The 18,787-nt window shown below is 42.7% G+C and overlaps 1 protein-coding gene across 2 annotated transcripts in view; it reads left to right on the plus strand.

The window, feature by feature from the left end:
• RTF1 (RTF1 homolog, Paf1/RNA polymerase II complex component) overlaps window positions 1–18,778 on the plus strand; it is a 61,919-nt gene extending 43,141 nt beyond the window's left edge. For both annotated transcript variants that reach the window (XM_081153752.1, XM_081153753.1), the window contains 12 exons: window positions 5,190–5,325; window positions 5,808–5,985; window positions 10,596–10,678; window positions 11,776–11,863; window positions 11,963–12,070; window positions 12,654–12,731; window positions 13,253–13,374; window positions 13,841–13,898; window positions 14,304–14,381; window positions 14,824–14,919; window positions 15,683–15,794; window positions 16,027–18,778. In XM_081153752.1, coding sequence (XP_081009878.1) covers window positions 5,190–5,325; window positions 5,808–5,985; window positions 10,596–10,678; window positions 11,776–11,863; window positions 11,963–12,070; window positions 12,654–12,731; window positions 13,253–13,374; window positions 13,841–13,898; window positions 14,304–14,381; window positions 14,824–14,919; window positions 15,683–15,794; window positions 16,027–16,133 — 1,244 coding nt within the window. In that variant the 3' untranslated portion in view covers window positions 16,134–18,778. The remainder of the gene's footprint in view (window positions 1–5,189; window positions 5,326–5,807; window positions 5,986–10,595; window positions 10,679–11,775; window positions 11,864–11,962; window positions 12,071–12,653; window positions 12,732–13,252; window positions 13,375–13,840; window positions 13,899–14,303; window positions 14,382–14,823; window positions 14,920–15,682; window positions 15,795–16,026) is intronic.
• Window positions 18,779–18,787: the final 9 nt, after the last annotated feature.

The following is an 18,787-nucleotide window of genomic DNA, read 5'->3' on the forward strand; positions in this document are numbered from 1 at the left end:
ATCTTGTCCCGGAATTTTTTTTTTTTAAAGGATAAAATTTTATCAGGAGCCTCACACTGATAAGTCCGTTTCAAAATCAGGATGCCAAGATTTTTTTGTTTGTTTTTTTAATAACAACATTATGAGCTATATAATTAAGGCAATGGCTTTAGTATATTCACAGAGCTGTGCAGTAAATTGGATTTTAGGATATTTTAGGATATTTTATTATCCTAAAAAGAAACCCCATATCCCTTAGCTACCACCTCCCAGACCTATCATCCCCTAGCCCTGGGCAAGCATTAATCTACTTTTTAACTCTATACATTTGCCTATTTTGGACATGTCATAGAAATGTAATCACACAATATATGGTCTTTTGTGTCTGGCTTTTTTCACCTAGCATAATGTTTCCTGGGTTCATCCATGTTGTAGCATATATCAATACTTCTTCCTCTTTATGTCTGAATAATATTCCATTGTATGGATAAACATGTTTTATTTATGCATTGACCTCTTGATGGACATTTCGATTGTTTCTACTTTTTTTATTATTATAAATAATTCTGTGTACATTTGTGTATAAGTTGTTGGGTAGACCCTTTTTTTTAATATATCTTTTTTGATTTCAAGGAGGGAGGGGAGAGAGAGAGAGAGAGAGAGAAGCATCGATGGTGAGAGAGTCGTCATGATTGGCTGCCTCGTACACACCCCCAACTGAGGATCAAGCTCACAACCTGGGCATGTGCCCTGACTGGGAATCGAACCATGATCTCCTGGGTCCTAGGTTGATGCTCAGCCGCTGAGCCACACCCAGCTGGGCCTTTTGCTCATTTTTTAATCACCTTTTTTGTTGTTGTTAAGTTGAAGCAGTGTTTTATTTTTTTTGACTGTTAATCCTTTATCAGATATGTGACTTTTTTCCCATTTGGTCTCTTGTTTTTGCTTTTGTTTTTGGTTAATCCTCACCCAAGGATATTTTTTCCATTAATTTTTAGAGAGAATGGAAGGGGGGAGGGAGAGAGATGAGAGAGAGAGAGAAACATCTATGTAAGAGACACATCTGTCAGTTGCCTCCCACGTATGCCCCAATCTGCAACCAGGTAGATGTTCTTGCCAGGAATCTAACCTGCGACCCTTCAGTATGTGGGCCAACGCTCCAACCATTGAACCACATTGACCAGGGCCATTTGTTCTTTTCACTCTGAAATCGTTATTTGATTCATAGAAGCTTTTCATTTTGATGAAGTACAGTATAACTTAATATTTTTCTTTTGTTGCCTGTGCTTTTTTTTTTTAATCTTTATTGTTGAAAGTATTACAGGTGTCCCATTTTTCCTGCCCGATTGACCTCCTCCACCTCGCTCCCACTCCCTCCACAGGCCTTCACCCTGTTATTGTCTGTGTCCCTGTGTTACACATGTATGTATATAACTCCTTTGGTTAATCTCTTCCCACCCTCCACCCCCCTTCCCTCTTCCCTGTGAAATATGATCGTCTATTGCATGCGTCAGTGTCTTTGGGTCTTTTTAGTTTGTCAGATTCTTTTGTTCATTAGCTTCTTCTTAAAGAAGACTCTTCAACATTTCTTGTCGTACTGGTCTGGTGGTGATAAACTCCTTTAGCTTTTCCTTGTCTGAGAAGCTCTTTATCTGACCTTCAGTTCTAAATGATAGCTTTGCTAGGTAGAGTAATCTTGGTGGTAGGTCCTTGTTTTTCATCACTTTGAGTATTTCTTGCCACTCCCTTCTGGCCTGCAGAGTTTCTTTTGAGAAATCAGCTGACAGCCTATGGGTGCTCCTTTGTAGGTAACTAACTGCTTTTCTCTTGCTACTTTTAAGATTCTCTCTTTGTCTGTAACCTTTGACATTTTAATTATAATGTGTCTTGGTGTGGGAGACTCTGCTTCCTGGATTTGTAAGTCTATTTCTTTCCCCAGGTAGGGGAATTTTTCTGTAATTATTTTTTCAAGTAGATTTTCAGTTTCTTGCTCTCTTTCCTCTCTTTCTGGCATCCCAATAATACAAATGTTGGGCCGCTTGAAGTTTTCCCAGAGGCTCCTTACACCATCTTGATATTTCTGGATTATTTTTTCTTTTTGCTCCTCTGGTTGGGTGTTTTTTGTTTTCTCATGTTCCAAATTGCTGACTTGATTCTCAGTGTCTTCTACTCTCCTGTTGATTCCTTGTAAATTATTCTTCATTTCAGTTCCTGTAGCCTTCCTTTCTGATAGGTACTTTATTAGGTCATTGTTCTCACTTGTTTTCATAATAGTCTTACTAACATCCTTGAGCATCCTTATAACCGTAATTCTGAACTCTGTATCTAGTAGCTTGCTTGGTTCTATTTCATTTAATTCCTTTTCTGGAGATTTCTTCAGTCCTTTTCTTTGTGACATGTTTCTTTGCCTCAGCATTTTGGCTGCTTCCAGGTGTTTATTTCTATGCATTAGGTAGAGCTGCTATGTCTCCTGGAATTGGTAGAGTGGCTTTGTGTAGTAATGTCCTGTAGGGTCCAGTGGTTCAGCCTCCCCAGTCACCTTAGCTGGGCCTTCTAGGTACTCCCCTGTGTGGGCTGTGTGCACTGTCCTGTTATGGTTGAGCCTTGGTTGCTGTTGGTGTCACTGGGAGGAATTGACCCCCCCCAGCCAATCAGCTGTGAGGGCCAGCTGCCACTACAGTCAAAGAGCTACTGTGCTGGAGACACCCCTATGGAGCAGGATTTACTTCAGTGGAGCTTTGGTGTTCATCAAGTGCGCCCCTTGAGTGTCACTTGTGGATGTGGTAGGGTTGTAATCCAGCATGGTTGAGTCTTACCACCAGGTGCACTGTCTCTGTGGCCTCCTGGGAGGTACAAAGTCAGCCTCTGCCAGTGCCTTACCCAGGGCCACCCAGCATGAACTACACAGCAAACCGTAGATGGCTGCTACTTGTGCTGGACTTGGAGGTGTCCAGGAGAGGCCAAGCTATGAACCAGTGCAGGCCTGGGACCACTTATCATGCCGTATGGGGCACGCTGCTGCTTGTTTGAGAGATTTTAGGAAAGCCCTAAGCATAAGGCTGGAGAGGCCACTTGCATAGAAAAGCCACTGGAATTGGCTTGGATGAGCTTGCAGGTAGGGAAGGGCGGGGTCTTCAGGAATCACTTGGGCGGGGCCAAAAGTGTGAGTCAGGTGCTAGCAATTCAAATATGGCACCTTCCTGCGGGCTGTGTGTGGGGAGGACTCGGCAAAGGAGCAATCGCCTCTGCCAGCTCTTCTGTCTGGGAGAAAGCTGCCCTTCCACCTCTCACCCCAATTTCAGGCAAGTTAGTTCCTCCCCAATGTCCCAGGTTCCTTTCAAGCTGCTGCGCAACTTGGGGGCTCAGAGGGATCGCATCTGAGTCCAGGTGCAGGCGCTTTAAGAGGAGCTGCCTGGGGCTCCCACAGCCTCTGTGCCCCTCAGCAACAGTCCCCGCTGGTTTTCACAGCCCAAAGTTGTGGGGATTTCTCTTCCCGGCCCTAGAACCCTGGGCTGGGGCCCAGTGTGGGACTGGGACCCCTCACTCCTCTTGGAAACCTCTACCGCGGAGATATCCTTCCCGGGTTTAAACCACGGCACTGGGTGTGGACTCGTGGCTGCATCTCTGTGATTCAGCTCCAATCTGCCCAAGTCTCCAGCCCTCCTACCGGTCTGGATGCTTCTTCAGTTCCTTGGTTGTAGGGCTTCTCTTCAGCTAGATTTCAGGAGGTTCTGAGTGGTGGTTGTTCTCTATTTTAGTTGTAATTTTGATGTAGTTGTGGGAGGTGGCGGGTGCAGCTGTTACCTATACCACCATCTTGTTTCTCCATTGCCTATGCGTTTGTTGTCATATCCAAGAAATTGTTATCCAGTGTCATGAAGCTTTTCCCCTATGTTTTCTTTTAAGATTTTTATAGTTTTAGTTCTTATATTTCAGTCAGTGATCCAGTTTGAGTTAATTTTTGTATATAGTGTAAGGTAAGAGTCCAACTTCTTCTTGTTTGTTTGTTGGGGGTTTTTACATATGGGCTATCTAATTTTCCTAGCACCATGTATGTATATGTGTATGTGTGTGTGTGTGTATGTATGTGTGTGTGTATGTATATATACACCTATATATTATATATATATATAAAATATGTGTATTATATAATACTAAGTATATATTTAATATTAAACATATTAAACATATTAAATATATATATATTAAAAAGATTACTTTTTCCCCCATTGAATGATTCTAACACCCTTGTCGAAAATCATTTGACCATATATGTAAGGGTTTATTTCTGGGCTTTCTATTCTATTGGTGTATATGTCTATCTTTTGAATGGCTATATTTTAAAGTCCTTGTTACAGTTTCTTTTTGTGTGGTGGTGCCATCAAATGAATACTTTGCTTCATTTTGCTTGTGATATATAGAGATGATTTTTTATTATTTTGTTTTATGATTACATAAGATACAGGGTTCCAAAGTCAAATCTACTAAACAAGGTATAGTCAAAGAAGATTAGCACCACACCTTTCTATTTCACCCCTTGCCTTCTTTTCATAATAGGTAACCACTTAAATTTTTTTTTATATCTTTTCCTTTTTTCCCCCCTAAACAAAAGGACACAGATTCACCTCCTGTCTTAGATTAATAGTAGCACACTATACACACTTTTCTCTACCTTGCTTTTTCACTTAACTGTATATCCTAGAAATCACTCCTTAGATTTTACATCAAGCAGCAGTTGATAAACTACCTTTTTGTAAATAATATTTTATTTGACTACAATGATGCCCATTTGTCTCATCATTGTCTGTAGCTGCTTTTCATCTACAACAACAACATTGAGTAGTTGAGAGTTATCATATAAAGTTTTACTCAAAGATTCTCTGAAGACATAAAATTTTTTTCCATCTTTCCTATTGTCAAGTGTCTTGAGTCCAATAAAAGACAACTGTCAGTATAATTGGTGACCCTTTCTGCCCACTTAGGAACAATATCTCAGCCCTTTCTTTGTCTACTGACGCTTGACATTTGGTGCCTAAATGATTTTAATTCTCTGGTTTAACTCACTTCTTTATGTAACCCAAGTAATAACAGTCCAGTCCAGAGCAGATGGAGCTGTCAAGTCATTTTCCATGCGTTCTTTTTCAAAGGTGAAGAATGTTTTCAATTTCTTACTGAGAGAACCTAGGTAAACAATTCTCCTTTCTTTTTAGCTGAGCTCCTTGCCAAAAAACAGCCATTAAAAACCAGTGAGGTGTACTCTGACGATGAGGAGGAGGAAGAGGATGACAAGTCCAGTGAAAAGTCAGACCGCTCATCCCGAACATCGTCCTCAGATGAAGAAGAAGAGTAAGCTTGTGTACATTTGGTCTGGTACTTAGGATAGGTGGGTTCTTTGAGGAGAAGCTTAGTGTAGTTTCTAAAATCTCCGTTTGGGCTGTGAATACTCTTTGGTTCAGTACCCTGAATTGCTGTGCTGAGTTGCCTAGTACTTTAGCCCAAATATATGTTCCTGCCTTTGGCTCTTGGCCTGAAGCCCTGGACATTTCATTTGGGCCCAGTAGATAGAATCTGACTTCATGTCACCCTCACATTGGCCAAGTGCTTCCATTTGTTTTCTTACTCTGGGATAGCAGCCTTATCAGCATGGTTCATGCTACTGGTTAGGAACAGGATTCTATTTCCATTCTTTCCTGTTGGTTCATTTATTTCTCCTACTGCCTTAATCACATGTACTTTGATTGTGTTGAGTTTTCAGAAGTTGGTATTAGTTATTTATTGTGATTAGTTTTTATGATGAACACTTTTCCCAGTGCCTTTGTTCCTCACAGGAAAGAAGAGATCCCTCCAAAATCACAACCAGTTTCCTTACCTGAAGAATTGAATCGGGTTCGATTATCACGGCATAAGCTAGAACGTTGGTGTCATATGCCATTCTTCGCTAAAACTGTCACAGGATGTTTTGTACGGATTGGCATTGGAAACCACAACAGCAAACCAGTTTACCGGGTTGGTATTTCTTTCCTTGGACAATTATCCATGTTTTAAATATAATGACTCTATTGGGAGTAAGAGCTACTGCATAAATCTGTCACTTTCTAGTCCCGTTTGATGGGAACATAGACTCCAATTGAGATGCCTGTAGAACAGTGACAAACTGAGGTAACCAGGATCATGCGTGACCTGCTGCCAGGAAGAATACTTAGAGCCGAAGGGTGTCGTATGTTTGGATTTAGAATAATTTATATACCTTCCTTCCATGTAAAAGCAAGAAGGGAGACATTTATGAAGTATTCATTGTTACATAATCTGGAAGTTTTGTCCTTTGAAAAATAAATACAGTATCCTAGCCAGCATGGCTCAGCAACTGAGCATCAACCTATGATCCAGGAGATACTGGTTCGATTCCTGTTCAGGGCACATGCCCAGGTTGTGGGCTCGATCCCCAGCAGGGGCCATGCAGGAGGCAGCCAATCAGTGACTCTCATCATTGATGTTTCTATCGCTCTCTCCCTCTCCCTTCCTCTCTCTGAAATCAATAAAAATATATTTTAAAAAAAGAAATACAGTAAGTCCTCACTAAACATCGTTGATAGGTTCTTAAAAACTGTAACTTTAGGTGAAACAAAATACAACAAAACCAGTTTTACCATAGGTTAATTGATATAAACAAGAGTTAAGTTTCTGTGACATATTTCTAGTCACAAAAACATCACCAAACGTCTAAATAGAGACCCAAAACACTTCTAATATTAAGCATTGAAATAAGTGTGAGTTGTACATACATTTAAGATAGACTAATAAAAACAACTAAGAGGCTTCCAGTCAAGATGGTGGCATAGATAAATGCAAACTAAAGTACAGAACAACTGTCATTCAGAACCACCTAAAATCTAGCTTAATGGAAGTTCTTCTACCAAGGATTAAAGAAGCCACATCAAGACTGGTAGGAGGGGCAGAGATTCAGAAAGTGCTGGTCACACACCTATGTCAGGAAGTATATCTTGGCTGTGGAAATCCCCCTAAGGAGCGAGGGGTCCTAACCCCACACCAGGCCCCCCAGCCCAGGGTACTAGTGCTGGAAAGAGAAGTCCTCATAACTTCTGGCTGTAAAAACCATCGGGGATTGCCCTAGCTGATTTCGCTCAGTGGTGAGAGTGTGGGCCTGCGGACTGAAGGGTCCCAGGTTCACTTAAGGGCACGTACCTCAGTTGCAGGCTCAGCCCCAGTCAGGGTAGTGCAGGAGGCAACCAGACAATGTCTCTTTCTCACATTGATGTTTCTCTCTCTCTCTCTCTCTCTTTCTCTCTCTCTCTTTCTCTCCCCCCTTCCCCCTTCTACTCTTTCTGAAAAGCAATTGAAAAAATATCCTTGGGTGAGGATTAAAACAAAAACAGGGATTGTGACTGAGGGAGAAGGAGGGCTGCTGGAGTCCCAGGCAGTTCCTCTTAAAGGGCCTGTACACACACTTACTCAGATTCACTCTCTCTTGAGTTCCAGTGCCAGTGCTGGGGCAACAGCTCGAAAGTCACCAGGGACATACAGGGGGGAACTGAAGTGTCTGGCATCGGGACAAGAGTTGAGGGGCAGCTTTTTCCCAGACAGAAGTGCTGGCAGAGGCCACTGATCCTATTCTGAGCCCTTCCCCCACAGAGTAGCAGGCAGGTGCCAAAGCTGAGGCTCCATCAACCTAGCTGTCACTTTTTGCCCCTCCCTGGTGATTCCCTGAGACCCTGCCCCACCAACCTGCTGGCCTACCCAAGCTGTTTCCAACAGCTTTTCCATAGGAATGGCCTGTCTTGGCTCATGCTGAATTATTTCCTAAAATCTCAAACAGGCAGCATCATACCTCTTGCTGAGTGGCCCCGGGCCTGGCATTAGTGGCTGCTGGCCTCATTTCGCAGCTTGGCCTCTCTTGGGCACCCTCAAGCCCAGCACAAGTAGGAGCCATCTGCAGATTGCTCTATAGCTCATACTGGTAGCCTCGGGCAGGGCACAGGCAGCAGCTGATCTTGGCCTGCACCTCCTAGGAGGTCCCGAAGCCAGCACAACCTGTGGACAGCTTAAGACCACACCAGAGCACCACCCGTCCACCTCCATGAGCTACACTCAAGTGGTGAATTCGTTGGGCATCAGAGTCCCACTGCTATGGTCACAGCCAGTTCTTGGAGCCAATTGGCCTAGGGGTATATCACTCCCATTGATGTGCATTCAGGGCTCAACTATAACAGGAGGGTGCACACAGCCAACATGGGGGGTGTGCCTGGAGTGCCCAGCTTGGGTGACCAGGGAGGCTACACAACTGGGCCCTACAGAACACCTACTACATAAGGCCATTCTACCAAGATTGGAAGATACAGCAGCTCTACCTAATACATAGAAACAAACACAGGGAGGCTGCCAAAATCAGAAGACAAGGAAACTTGTCTCAAATGAAAAAACAGAACAAAAAATTCAGAAAAAGAACTAATATAAAATGGAGACAAGCAATCTACCAGATGCAGAGTTCAAAAACACTGATTATAAGGATGCTTAATGAACTTAGGGAAGAGTAGATGAACTTAGTGAGAACTTTGACAAAGAGATAAAAATATAGGTAGAAAACATAAAATAGGACCAGACAGAAATGAAGCATACATAACTGAAACGAAGAATACATTACAGGGAATCAGCAGTCAAATAGAATAAGCAGAGGATCAAATCGGTGATTTGGAAGAAAAGCAGAAAACACCCAATCAGAACAGCAAAAAGAAAAAAGAATCCCAAAAAATGAGGATAGTTTAAGGAGTCTGGGACAACTACAAGCATACCAACATTTGCATCATGGGGTTGCTGGAAGGAGAGAGAGAGAGCACGGAATTGAAAACCTATTTGAAAAAATACTGATGGAAGACTTCCCTAACCTGGTCAAGGAAATAGACATAGGAGACTAGGAAGCACAGTGTATCCTAAACAAGATGAACCCAAAAAGGCCCACACCAAGACACATCATAATTAAAATGCAAAAGGTTAAAGACAAAGAATCTTAAAAGCAGTTAGTTACCTACAAGGTAGCTCCCATTAGACTGTCAGCTGATATCTCAACAGAAACTTTGCAGGCCAGAATTGATTGGCAAGAAATTTCAAAGTGATAAAAGCAAAGAACTACAACCAAAGTTACTCTACCCAGCAAAGCTGTCATTTAGAATTGAAGGAGATAAAGAGCTTCCCACAGAAGAAAAGGCTAAAGGAGTTCATCACCACCAAACCAGTATTACATGAAATGTTAAAGGGTCTTGAAGAAGATAAAAAATATGAACAAGAAGATAAAAAATATGAACAATAAAATGACAATAAGTACATATCTATCAACAGTTGAATCTAAAAAAACAAAAACAAAATAGACATTTAGAACAGAAACAGACTCATAGATATAGAAAACATTTTGATGCTTGCCCAATGGGAAGGAGTTGGGTAAAAAAGGTGAGGGGATTAAGAAGTACAAATTGGTTGGTACAGAGTAGTCATGGGGATGAAAAGTACAGCCTAGGGAATATAGTCAATAATTCTGTAATAACTGTGTATGGTGTCATATGGGCATGAGATTTCTATAATATGTAATTACTGGGTTGTACACCTGGAACTAATATGTCAACTGTAATTGATAATAATAAAAATTATTTAAAAAATAAAACACAGGAAGTTGGTAAAGATAGGTGATAGATTCATAGATAGATAGATAGATAGGTAGGTAGAAACATAAAATAATGATTTTTTAAACCCATTTATTCTGGTTCAGAGTAATGGGTGGCACAGTGCAAGGTGGAACACCTGACACACACAATTCCCTTCTATCACAGGATGCACTCACACACATTCAGACTGGGACAAGGTAGACCTTCCAGGACACCTCATTTGCACATCTTTGAGATGTGGGAAAAACCGGAGTCCCCAGAGAAAACCCTCACAGACTGGGAAGAACGTGCAAACCACACAGACGGTAGCCCTGGCCAGGAATCAATTTTGTTTTCTTACCAATGTTATAACAAAACAATGGAATCAAACAACTTTATTTGAGGACCTGCTATAAATGAAAGTTTTCCATGTTATATACTAAGTGACTTCTAGAACAGGGAATTATATTGTAGTTGTAAAAAAAAAAACCTCCAACCTAATAGAGGTTATTTTATGGGTTCCAGCACTGTAGTCTGGATGGCTGGGACATAGCTGTTCGATTTTTTTCCTTTATGTTTTTGTTCTGGGTTGTATGCTTTTAATGTACCATACCCTGGAAAGCTTGACAATGGAAACTGACCTCCATGGTCTTCATATTTGGTTGATAAAACTGACCTCTGAAATTCCAAGTACATCCCCCAGTAAGGTAGGAGGGGAAGCTTCTCACGAGCCCCACCAGGCTAACTGCCTCCTCTCCTAGTACGTGCTTACTCTGGGCACAGAGCTCCTGGTGTTTGGCCATCAGTTCTAGACCTGAGAAAGGTGCCCAGAACACCTTTAAGCTGTGAACTCCTCTCAGTGCAGGGTCACTTATCTGCATTCAGGTAGATAGAGCCAAAGAGAGAGTGTTGTGGAGAGCTCTGAAACCATCTCTTTTTGAATATTGTCTCTGTCCTTTCACTTAGGTTGCTGAAATCACGGGTGTTGTGGAAACCGCCAAGGTTTACCAGCTTGGTGGCACCAGAACAAACAAAGGGCTACAGCTACGGTAGGAAAGGCGTTTCTGTGTGATAGCTTCTGCTCCCATTGCAAACAGGCACTGCCTGTGTGGGCTGTTACTCTCTCCCATGTGATGTTTTTCTGGGACTTGGAGTTAAACTTTTATTCTCCTGTTGCCTAGAGAGAAAGTAGGATATATCTCTGTCATAGGGGAAATCAGGGATACAAAGTGGTAGGAAGTAAAAAGTCAGGTTGTGGGGACCCCCCTCCTCCCAGAGCCCTGCAGGCATTTCCTGAGCATGGTCAGGAGGCTTTTTTTTTTTTTTTTTAGTCGTAGCTCTTTCACTAACTGTTCTTTGACAAGTCAGGACTTAGTTTCCTCTTCGGTAACATGGTATTTACTGAATGCCTGCTACATACCACTGTTCTGGGCATCAGGATAGAGGTGAGAACAAAATATACACACACAACATATACACTCCCTGCCTTCTTGGAGCTTGAAGATTCTAAAGCCCCATATGGGAAGGGACAGGAGCAGTTTGCCAGGACCACTGCAAATAATGGGTAATAGACCCTGCTCTACCATGGCCTAATTTGCTCTCTATGGGCCCTCCTCATTATGTCTCTTGGTCTGTTTGAAAAGAACCAGTTGGGGAGGGCCGTGGCCATGATGTGCAGCAAGTGGCTGTCTCTAGGAGAGTGGTGCCAACTTACTTCACTTTGTCAGCACAAGGGTCAGTAGAAAGACAGTGTTCTTCCTCTACAGGGAATAGTTTCCTTGTCATTCAGATATGTGCATAATATTTCATATTTTGGAGGCCAATTGACTGCGACAAATTTTATTATAAATGGACTTTTGAAGTACTGGCTAAGTCCATAGCTTTGATCCTTAATCTTGGCTGCCCATTAGAACAACCTGGGGGGTTTTGTTTGTTAATTTCAGTGCTGGTTCCTACTCCCAGAGATTTCTTATTCAGTTGATCTACAATGGTGCTTTGGCACTGGAAGTTTTGTAAATCTTGATGATGCTAAAGGGTAGCCAGGATTGAGAACCACAGAGATAGGTGGTACACAGTCTGGTAGGGTTGCTTTGCTGGTACTTGTCTACATACCTATTCTTGGAGATGCTGTCTCTTTTTTATGTAGGCATGGCAATGACCAACGGGTATTCCGCCTAGAGTTTGTCTCAAACCAAGAATTCACTGAAAGCGAATTCATGAAGTGGAAAGAAGCGGTAAGTGAATAGAAAACACCTAGCTGTTCCTGAAAATAGTTACAGCGTCTCTTTCCAAAATCACTTATTAATACAACCTTTTGTCATGTTTTGGTCCAGATGTTCTCTGCTGGCATGCAGTTGCCCACTCTAGATGAAATCAATAAGAAGGAATTATCTATTAAGGAAGCTCTTAATTATAAATTCAACGATCAGGACATTGAAGAGGTAAGAAAACTGGTACTCCAGAGCCCAGAGGTTCATCAAGAACCAGTGTTAGAGAAGAGCATGGCTTTTTTTTTTTCTTTCCCTATAGCTTGATGTTTTTAGCTATGCTATTATTCCTTGAGGATGAGGAAATGCTGATATTGTTATCTTACTATTTATAGTTTATCAAGATTTTTTCTAAACATTCTCATTTGAAGTCATGGACTACAGAAGTATATTCAGGGTTCAGGGATCTGTATTCTGCTAGGCTTGGTCCTTCAAGAGTTTTTTTTCTCCAAAACATTTTGGTAAAATTCTTTGATCTCTGTTCTTTTGGACAGTGGCTAGCCTTACAATACCAGGCCTTTGGCTGCTGCTGTTTATTGGTGCATGTTCCTTCAGACTGTCCCAGAAGAATCTCCGTGACCCCGGAAGCAGCATAGTATCCCTTGGAATGAACTCACTCGCCCTCTGGGGCATGACACTGCTATAGGAAGAGCAGCCCCCTTTTAACTAGCTGCTTGCCTCCAAAATGGGCTAACTTAGCCTCTCTACAAAACTAGTTTAGGAATACCTTACTGCTGGTGTCTCCTCTCTGGTACAGATTGTAAAAGAGAAAGAAAGGTTCAGGAAAGCTCCACCCAACTATGCTATGAAGAAGACTCAGCTGCTAAAGGAAAAGGTAAGGACTTGTTCTCAAACCCCTTTTCCTGTCCTATAAGGACATGTGGAGATCAAACTTGTTCACCCTGTCAAGCATGTGGTGGCAGGATTTTCCTTTCTATAAACTGATCTTGCTTGTTCCTTTCTTCTTACTTTCTAATCACTTCAGTTTCATGTATAATCAGATAGACCCCAGGGTAGTGTCAGCACTGGGTCTGAACAGATGAATGTCTTGCCAAGCCCAGTTGCAGTAGGTGGTTTTCCATTCTTCACGTCAGGAATGGGTGAGCCTTGTTGGAGTGAGAGAGCCATATGGAGCCTGGGTTCTAAGGTTAATGCTACCAGGGGCCCAGAGCCAGGTAGCTATATGGGAACGTTTCACTACTATAATAAGAATTATACCTTGCATTTGTAAAGTTTAAGTATCCTTTCATATCTCCTGTCATTTGTTCATCACATGAGATAGCTTGCCTGTGCTGGAATTCAGGGGACACCCGATACAGATTGTAGCCAAAATCACACAGTTTTCTCCATGTGCAGGCCATGGCTGAGGACCTGGGGGATCAGGACAAGGCCAAACAAATCCAAGACCAGCTGAATGAGCTGGAGGAGCGGGCAGAGGCTCTGGATCGCCAGCGGACCAAGAACATATCTGCTATTAGGTGTGTTACAGAGCCTGTTTTTTATTGTTGTTGTTGTCTTTTATCCTCACCCGAGGATATTTTTTCCCATTGCTTTTTCAGGGAGGGAGGGGGGGAGGGAGGGAGGGAGGGAGGGAGGGAGCGAGGTGTGACAGAGGCACACTGATTGCTTACCTCCCGCAAATGCCCCAAACAGGGCTGGGGATCGAGCCTGCAGCCGAGGTACGTGCCCTTGGCCAGAATTGAACCTGGGACCCTTCAGTCCACAGGCTGACTCTAGCCGCTGAGCCAAACCGGGTAGGGCTACACAGCCTATTTTGATTGGGCTCCTATCCTTGGTCTGCAGACCTTGCCACAATTATCAGGCGCGCCTATGGCCTTGTGCACACTGTGCTGCGCTGGCTCCACATCTCTATGAGGTCAGAGCTCAGTGGTTCCCTCCCTCCTCTCACAGCCCACTGACTCATTCCTCTTATTTACCCCCTAGTTACATCAACCAGCGGAACAGGGAATGGAACATTGTGGAGTCTGAGAAGGCTCTTGTGGTGAGTAAGACAATTTTCTCTAGATCACTGAAAATAATTTCAGTTAGTAAAATGATATAAAATCCTCTCTACACCTTGCTTGAGTTTGTTTTTTAAATTATTGAAATAATGTGTTCACTGGACATATGTAATCTCTCTGTATGTATACATACACCCATACAATTTATTAATTTATAATGAAAAGCAGCAGTCTTCTGCCCTGTCTTATCCCTCCCCATCCTTAGAGTCTACTCCACAGGTATTTGTTTTTATCTATTTCCAGTTTTGTTCCTTAGGTTGTTGCCCCCATATCTACTTTGGCTTTGATTTTTTTCAAGCCCTTGCAAAGACTGTTACTTATATGTGAGCTTATGATGAGGGGTGAGGGAGGAGATACAGTTCTGTAATGCATGCTTTCTCCTTCAGGCTGAAAGTCACAACATGAAAAACCAACAGATGGATCCCTTTACCAGGCGGCAATGCAAACCTACCATTGTTTCCAATGTGAGTGCCTAAAGAGGACATTTTTAGTCAGGACCTAGATTCTGGGACATAAAATGAATTCCATTAGGAGATTAATAAAGAAGTTAAAAATAATGTTGTCTTAGTGGGATTTGCTTGCCTCAAACTCTAGGGTCTGGATACTACCTTTTTTTATCTTGCTGTAGGGTGTCCAGGTGGTAAAAACCTTGCATGGATTTATAGAAACCTATGGACTAAACCACCCGGTGCCACAGACATTAGAAATGTGTGGGCTGGGTCACCCACCTAGGCTTGGCTTCAAAGCTTTTAATTGCCTCTTTTTGCTGCCTTGAGGAAAATCCCACTAAGCTGCTGATAGGGCCACTGTGGTGCTTGTGATATTAGTGGTGGTAGGTGGGAAAGAATTGCAGTAGGACTGTGCGAGTGTTGAACAATCTCTAAAATACCTTATTTTCTCTCTCAGTCCAGAGACCCCGCTGTTCAAGCTGCCATCTTGGCCCAGCTGAATGCAAAATATGGTTCTGGAGTGTTACCAGATGCTCCAAAGGAAATGAGCAAGGTAAGTGCAGCACTACCCTACCTTATGGCCTGCAGAGCTAGGCTGCTGGCCTGGACGCCAGAGCAAGAACCTTGCCTAGTTTGGACTTGATTTTCCCACCTGGAGGAACATGGAGTCCCACTAGCCATCCTTTCTCCATCCTAGTTATGTAAAAATGTGGTAAACAGCTACTGAATTTTGGTCAGATGACTTAAATTCTAAACCCAATACCACTTCTTAACTAAGGCCTTCACTGCGGCTTTAGGCAACTGACATCTAGTCCTCTGGTCTGCATTCTCTCCTATGTACAAGGAGTATAATACTCTATACCCTGCCTACCTCACCGGGGAATTAAGAGGAGCAGATGACATATAAGGATCAGACAGTGATGAAAGTGAAAGCTCTTTGAAAACTAAAATGTTAAACCAAAAGGAACTTCCCATTCAGAAGTACTTTTCTGCCTAAGTCAGGTCTTTTCCTGTGGAGCCCAAACGGTCCCAGGAATTTCTGAAATCTTGGGTCAGAAGGTGGCTCGTCTTAAGCCTGTCTTTTCTACCCTCACATCATAGACATGAGCCTGCCCTCTCCTCTTTGCTTTTAAGCTTCAGAAAAGAAACCTCTTTGTCTGGGCCTCCTGTCCTCTGAGAAAAGGAATCAGAAAAGGGCCTTAGTAGGAAGATCTAATAAACTTGAGCAAGAGCTTTTACCATTAGTGACTGCTACTACTGCTTGAAGTCCACTTACATTTATACTTTTATAATTAGTTTTTCTCTTCACATTTCAGGGTCAGGGAAAGGATAAAGATTTGAATTCTAAGTCAGCCAGTGACCTCTCAGAAGACTTGTTCAAAGTACATGATTTCGATGTGAAGATTGATTTACAAGTTCCCAGCTCAGGTAGGTGAGGGTGGGGAGTGGTAATGGCCAAGGACCAAATAGCTCCATGGCCCTCTCAGCCTGCAAGGCAGCCTGTTTTAGGGAAGAAATGGGGTTTCTGCTCATCAGTACTTATCGAGGCTGCAGGCATGTTTTGAGAGGTCATTCAGAAAGGCTACCTGAAGGAGTGAAGCACAAGACTAAAAGGACTTTGTAGGTACCTCAGCTGCCAATTTGCTCTTCTTTCCCATAGAGTCAAAGGCTTTGGCCATCACCTCCAAGGCTCCACCAGCCAAGGATGGGGCTCCAAGGAGATCTCTGAACTTGGAAGACTACAAAAAACGACGGGGGCTTATTTGAGCGCACCCAGCCTGCTGCTTCTGACCCTGCATGCCCATCACAGTGTCCCGCCTTTCCTCGTCCTTTGATTTGCCCTCTTTGGGCTGGAGCAGCAGTAGAAACTGGGAAGAGACTCTAAACTGCCAGTCATCTGTAATATAAACCATTTGCTGTATAGACCTCCCTTGTTTGCACCATCTCCCATCAACCCCTCCCTCCAGGCCTCACCCAGTGTGGACCTGGGCTCTCTCTGGCTTTATCCATGTCTTTAGATTTGTGTTTGCCTTACTGTTTTGTTTTTTTTAAACCAGCACAGTTCATTGGCCACTCTGCACGCATTCAGTATTACCATGGAGCTGGGGTTCTTGCTGGAGCCCCTGGTGGTGATAGCAGCAGCACTGGGCAGTCTCTCTGGACTGCCTTGGACCCAAACATTGAACATTTGGAACCTGGCCCTTGTGGATGGAGTGGGTTCTGGGCACCTCTAGTCCTCCTTCCTCTCTCCTCGTCTTTCTCTTCTTCCCATCTCTGTGGAAGAGGGGTTTTCAAAACCAATTTAGTTTCCAAAAAGTGTACATTTGTGGGGAGGGAGGGGGTTCTATTTGACAGTGAGAGAGAGAGAGAGAGAGAGAGAGTGTGTGTGTGTGTGTGTGTGTGTCTTAAGTGTGTGGATTTTTTTATCATTTTTTTAAAATGCAGTACTCTTTGTATCAGTCTGTCATGGGTCTATAGCTGTTTCAGATTTTTTTCAGCTGTACTTGAGCATCTGAAACTGCAAGAAAGAAACTCATTAAATGTGATTCTTCTTACTAAACAGGCCTGACTGCTGTAGCTGTGTAACTTCCCCTTCCCCACCTCCTCTTCCTCATCACCTCCCCACCTCAGAGAAAACTCCCCAGTTTGGCCCCTTCCCTGTAGGCTGTGTCCTGGCAGGTGGGAGGGAAGCCATGGCCAGGACCAGGGAGGGCAGTGCACGTGTCTTGCTCATCCCATGGGTACAGACCACAGCTTCTTGACTGAACATAGAGTCAATCTTTTCCCACCCAACGTACTTGTCTCTTTCTAGTGATTCTGTTCTGCTGTTTCAGTAAGAATAATATTTTGTTTTTAAGAGAAAGTATTCAACATGATGTGGAGAAAACGAACGCAAAAAGATTTAGGTTGCAAATGTTACAGCATGTGCAGTTTTGTGTGTGTGTATACATATATATATGATAAGCATATATATTGTGCAGCTAGGGTGAAGCCAGCAAAGAAGTGTGTATGTCTTTATGAAATGTTTGAAAAGAGATAAGCTGACTGCTTGATAATCATTCTCAGGTGTAAAGCTCCAAGTGTAAATAAAAGTGGCATTTAACAAATCTTTTCAGAACAAAGTACAGCTGACTATATATACCTAGAACTAAGCTAAAGAAACAGTGGAGAGCTGCTGATTCCCACAAGAGGGAGAGGAAATCTAGCTAGAAGCTCTGCTTTGTATTCCCTACCTTTCTGTAAGGAAGTGGGGTGATGGGAAATCATGGAATTAAGTTGTATTTAAACATAAAAATGAACTTGCTAACTCTTCTGGGTTTAGTAGAGCCTCAGCGTTGCTTTAACTTAGTTTACACTTTTTTATTTTAAAAAAAATGCAGTAATGGATGGTTTTTTTAAAAGTATTGTGACTGTACAATTGATAAATATGACTGTAACATAGCTATGTGGTAGCTGTGACACAGTTCAGTTGGGCAAAGGAGTGGTGATGGACTCATTAAAATCATACATACTTGAATAGTCCATTGACCAGAACCCTTTATCGACTATTGTGTAAATGTGGAATCACAGACTGTTAAATGTTGCCTGGACTCCGGCAGAGTCCCAGAGGCTCCTGGGACCTCTCCTATCATGACAAACCTGGACTTTTTTCTCTTTCTGGTTTTAAAAGACATGAAATTATAGAACCCATATAATATGCTGGAGTCATTCTGATTCACCATGTAGATCTGTATTTAATATAACTTGGATTTGGAGAAGTGTCAATTACATTATGGCTGTGTAATAAAATTTTTATTAAAACTCTATCACACTGTAACCACTTCACCACTACCTCCCCACATGCAGCTGCTGAAACTTTCGTTCTGAGGTGCCAAAATAGCAGAGAGAAAAGCCAACCAAAGAAAACCAAAAGTTAGCTCATCACCTGAGTAGCCTTCTTGGTGGTTGGAATCAAGACTGAGGACTTTGCTCCAGTCTCAACTGAGGCAGTGCCTCTGAACTGAGATCCTGACCACACATAAGGCATGAAATTATAGAATCAGCTGGGCTTCTTGGTGATTCACAGTATTTCTTGTTTTCTTGTACTGAGAAATGGTTGCAGGGGGCCCCCTGTTCCACCTCCCCACACCCCCCACAATGTGGTTTCAGTGTTGATGGGTACAGTACCTAAGGCTGGTTTATTCATTTTTCACTTCCTTCCAAGAAGCAAAAAGGCCAGTGTCCATATGCCTAACTCATGATGTATAGGTCTGTTTGTCTGTCTTGCTTCTGACAGGTGCAGGGAAAGTCTACGCTTGCAGCTTCCCTTGAAAAAGTATGCTTTTGTTTTCTTTGTTTCTGTTGTGAAATCCTGACCTGTCACTCAAACTGTACAGATATTTGTAAATAAATTTTATGCCCTGTTTTAACAAGAGGATTGG

This window comes from Miniopterus schreibersii (genome assembly GCF_964146895.1).
Source record: "Miniopterus schreibersii genome assembly, chromosome: 1".
Taxonomy (NCBI): domain Eukaryota; kingdom Metazoa; phylum Chordata; class Mammalia; order Chiroptera; family Miniopteridae; genus Miniopterus; species Miniopterus schreibersii.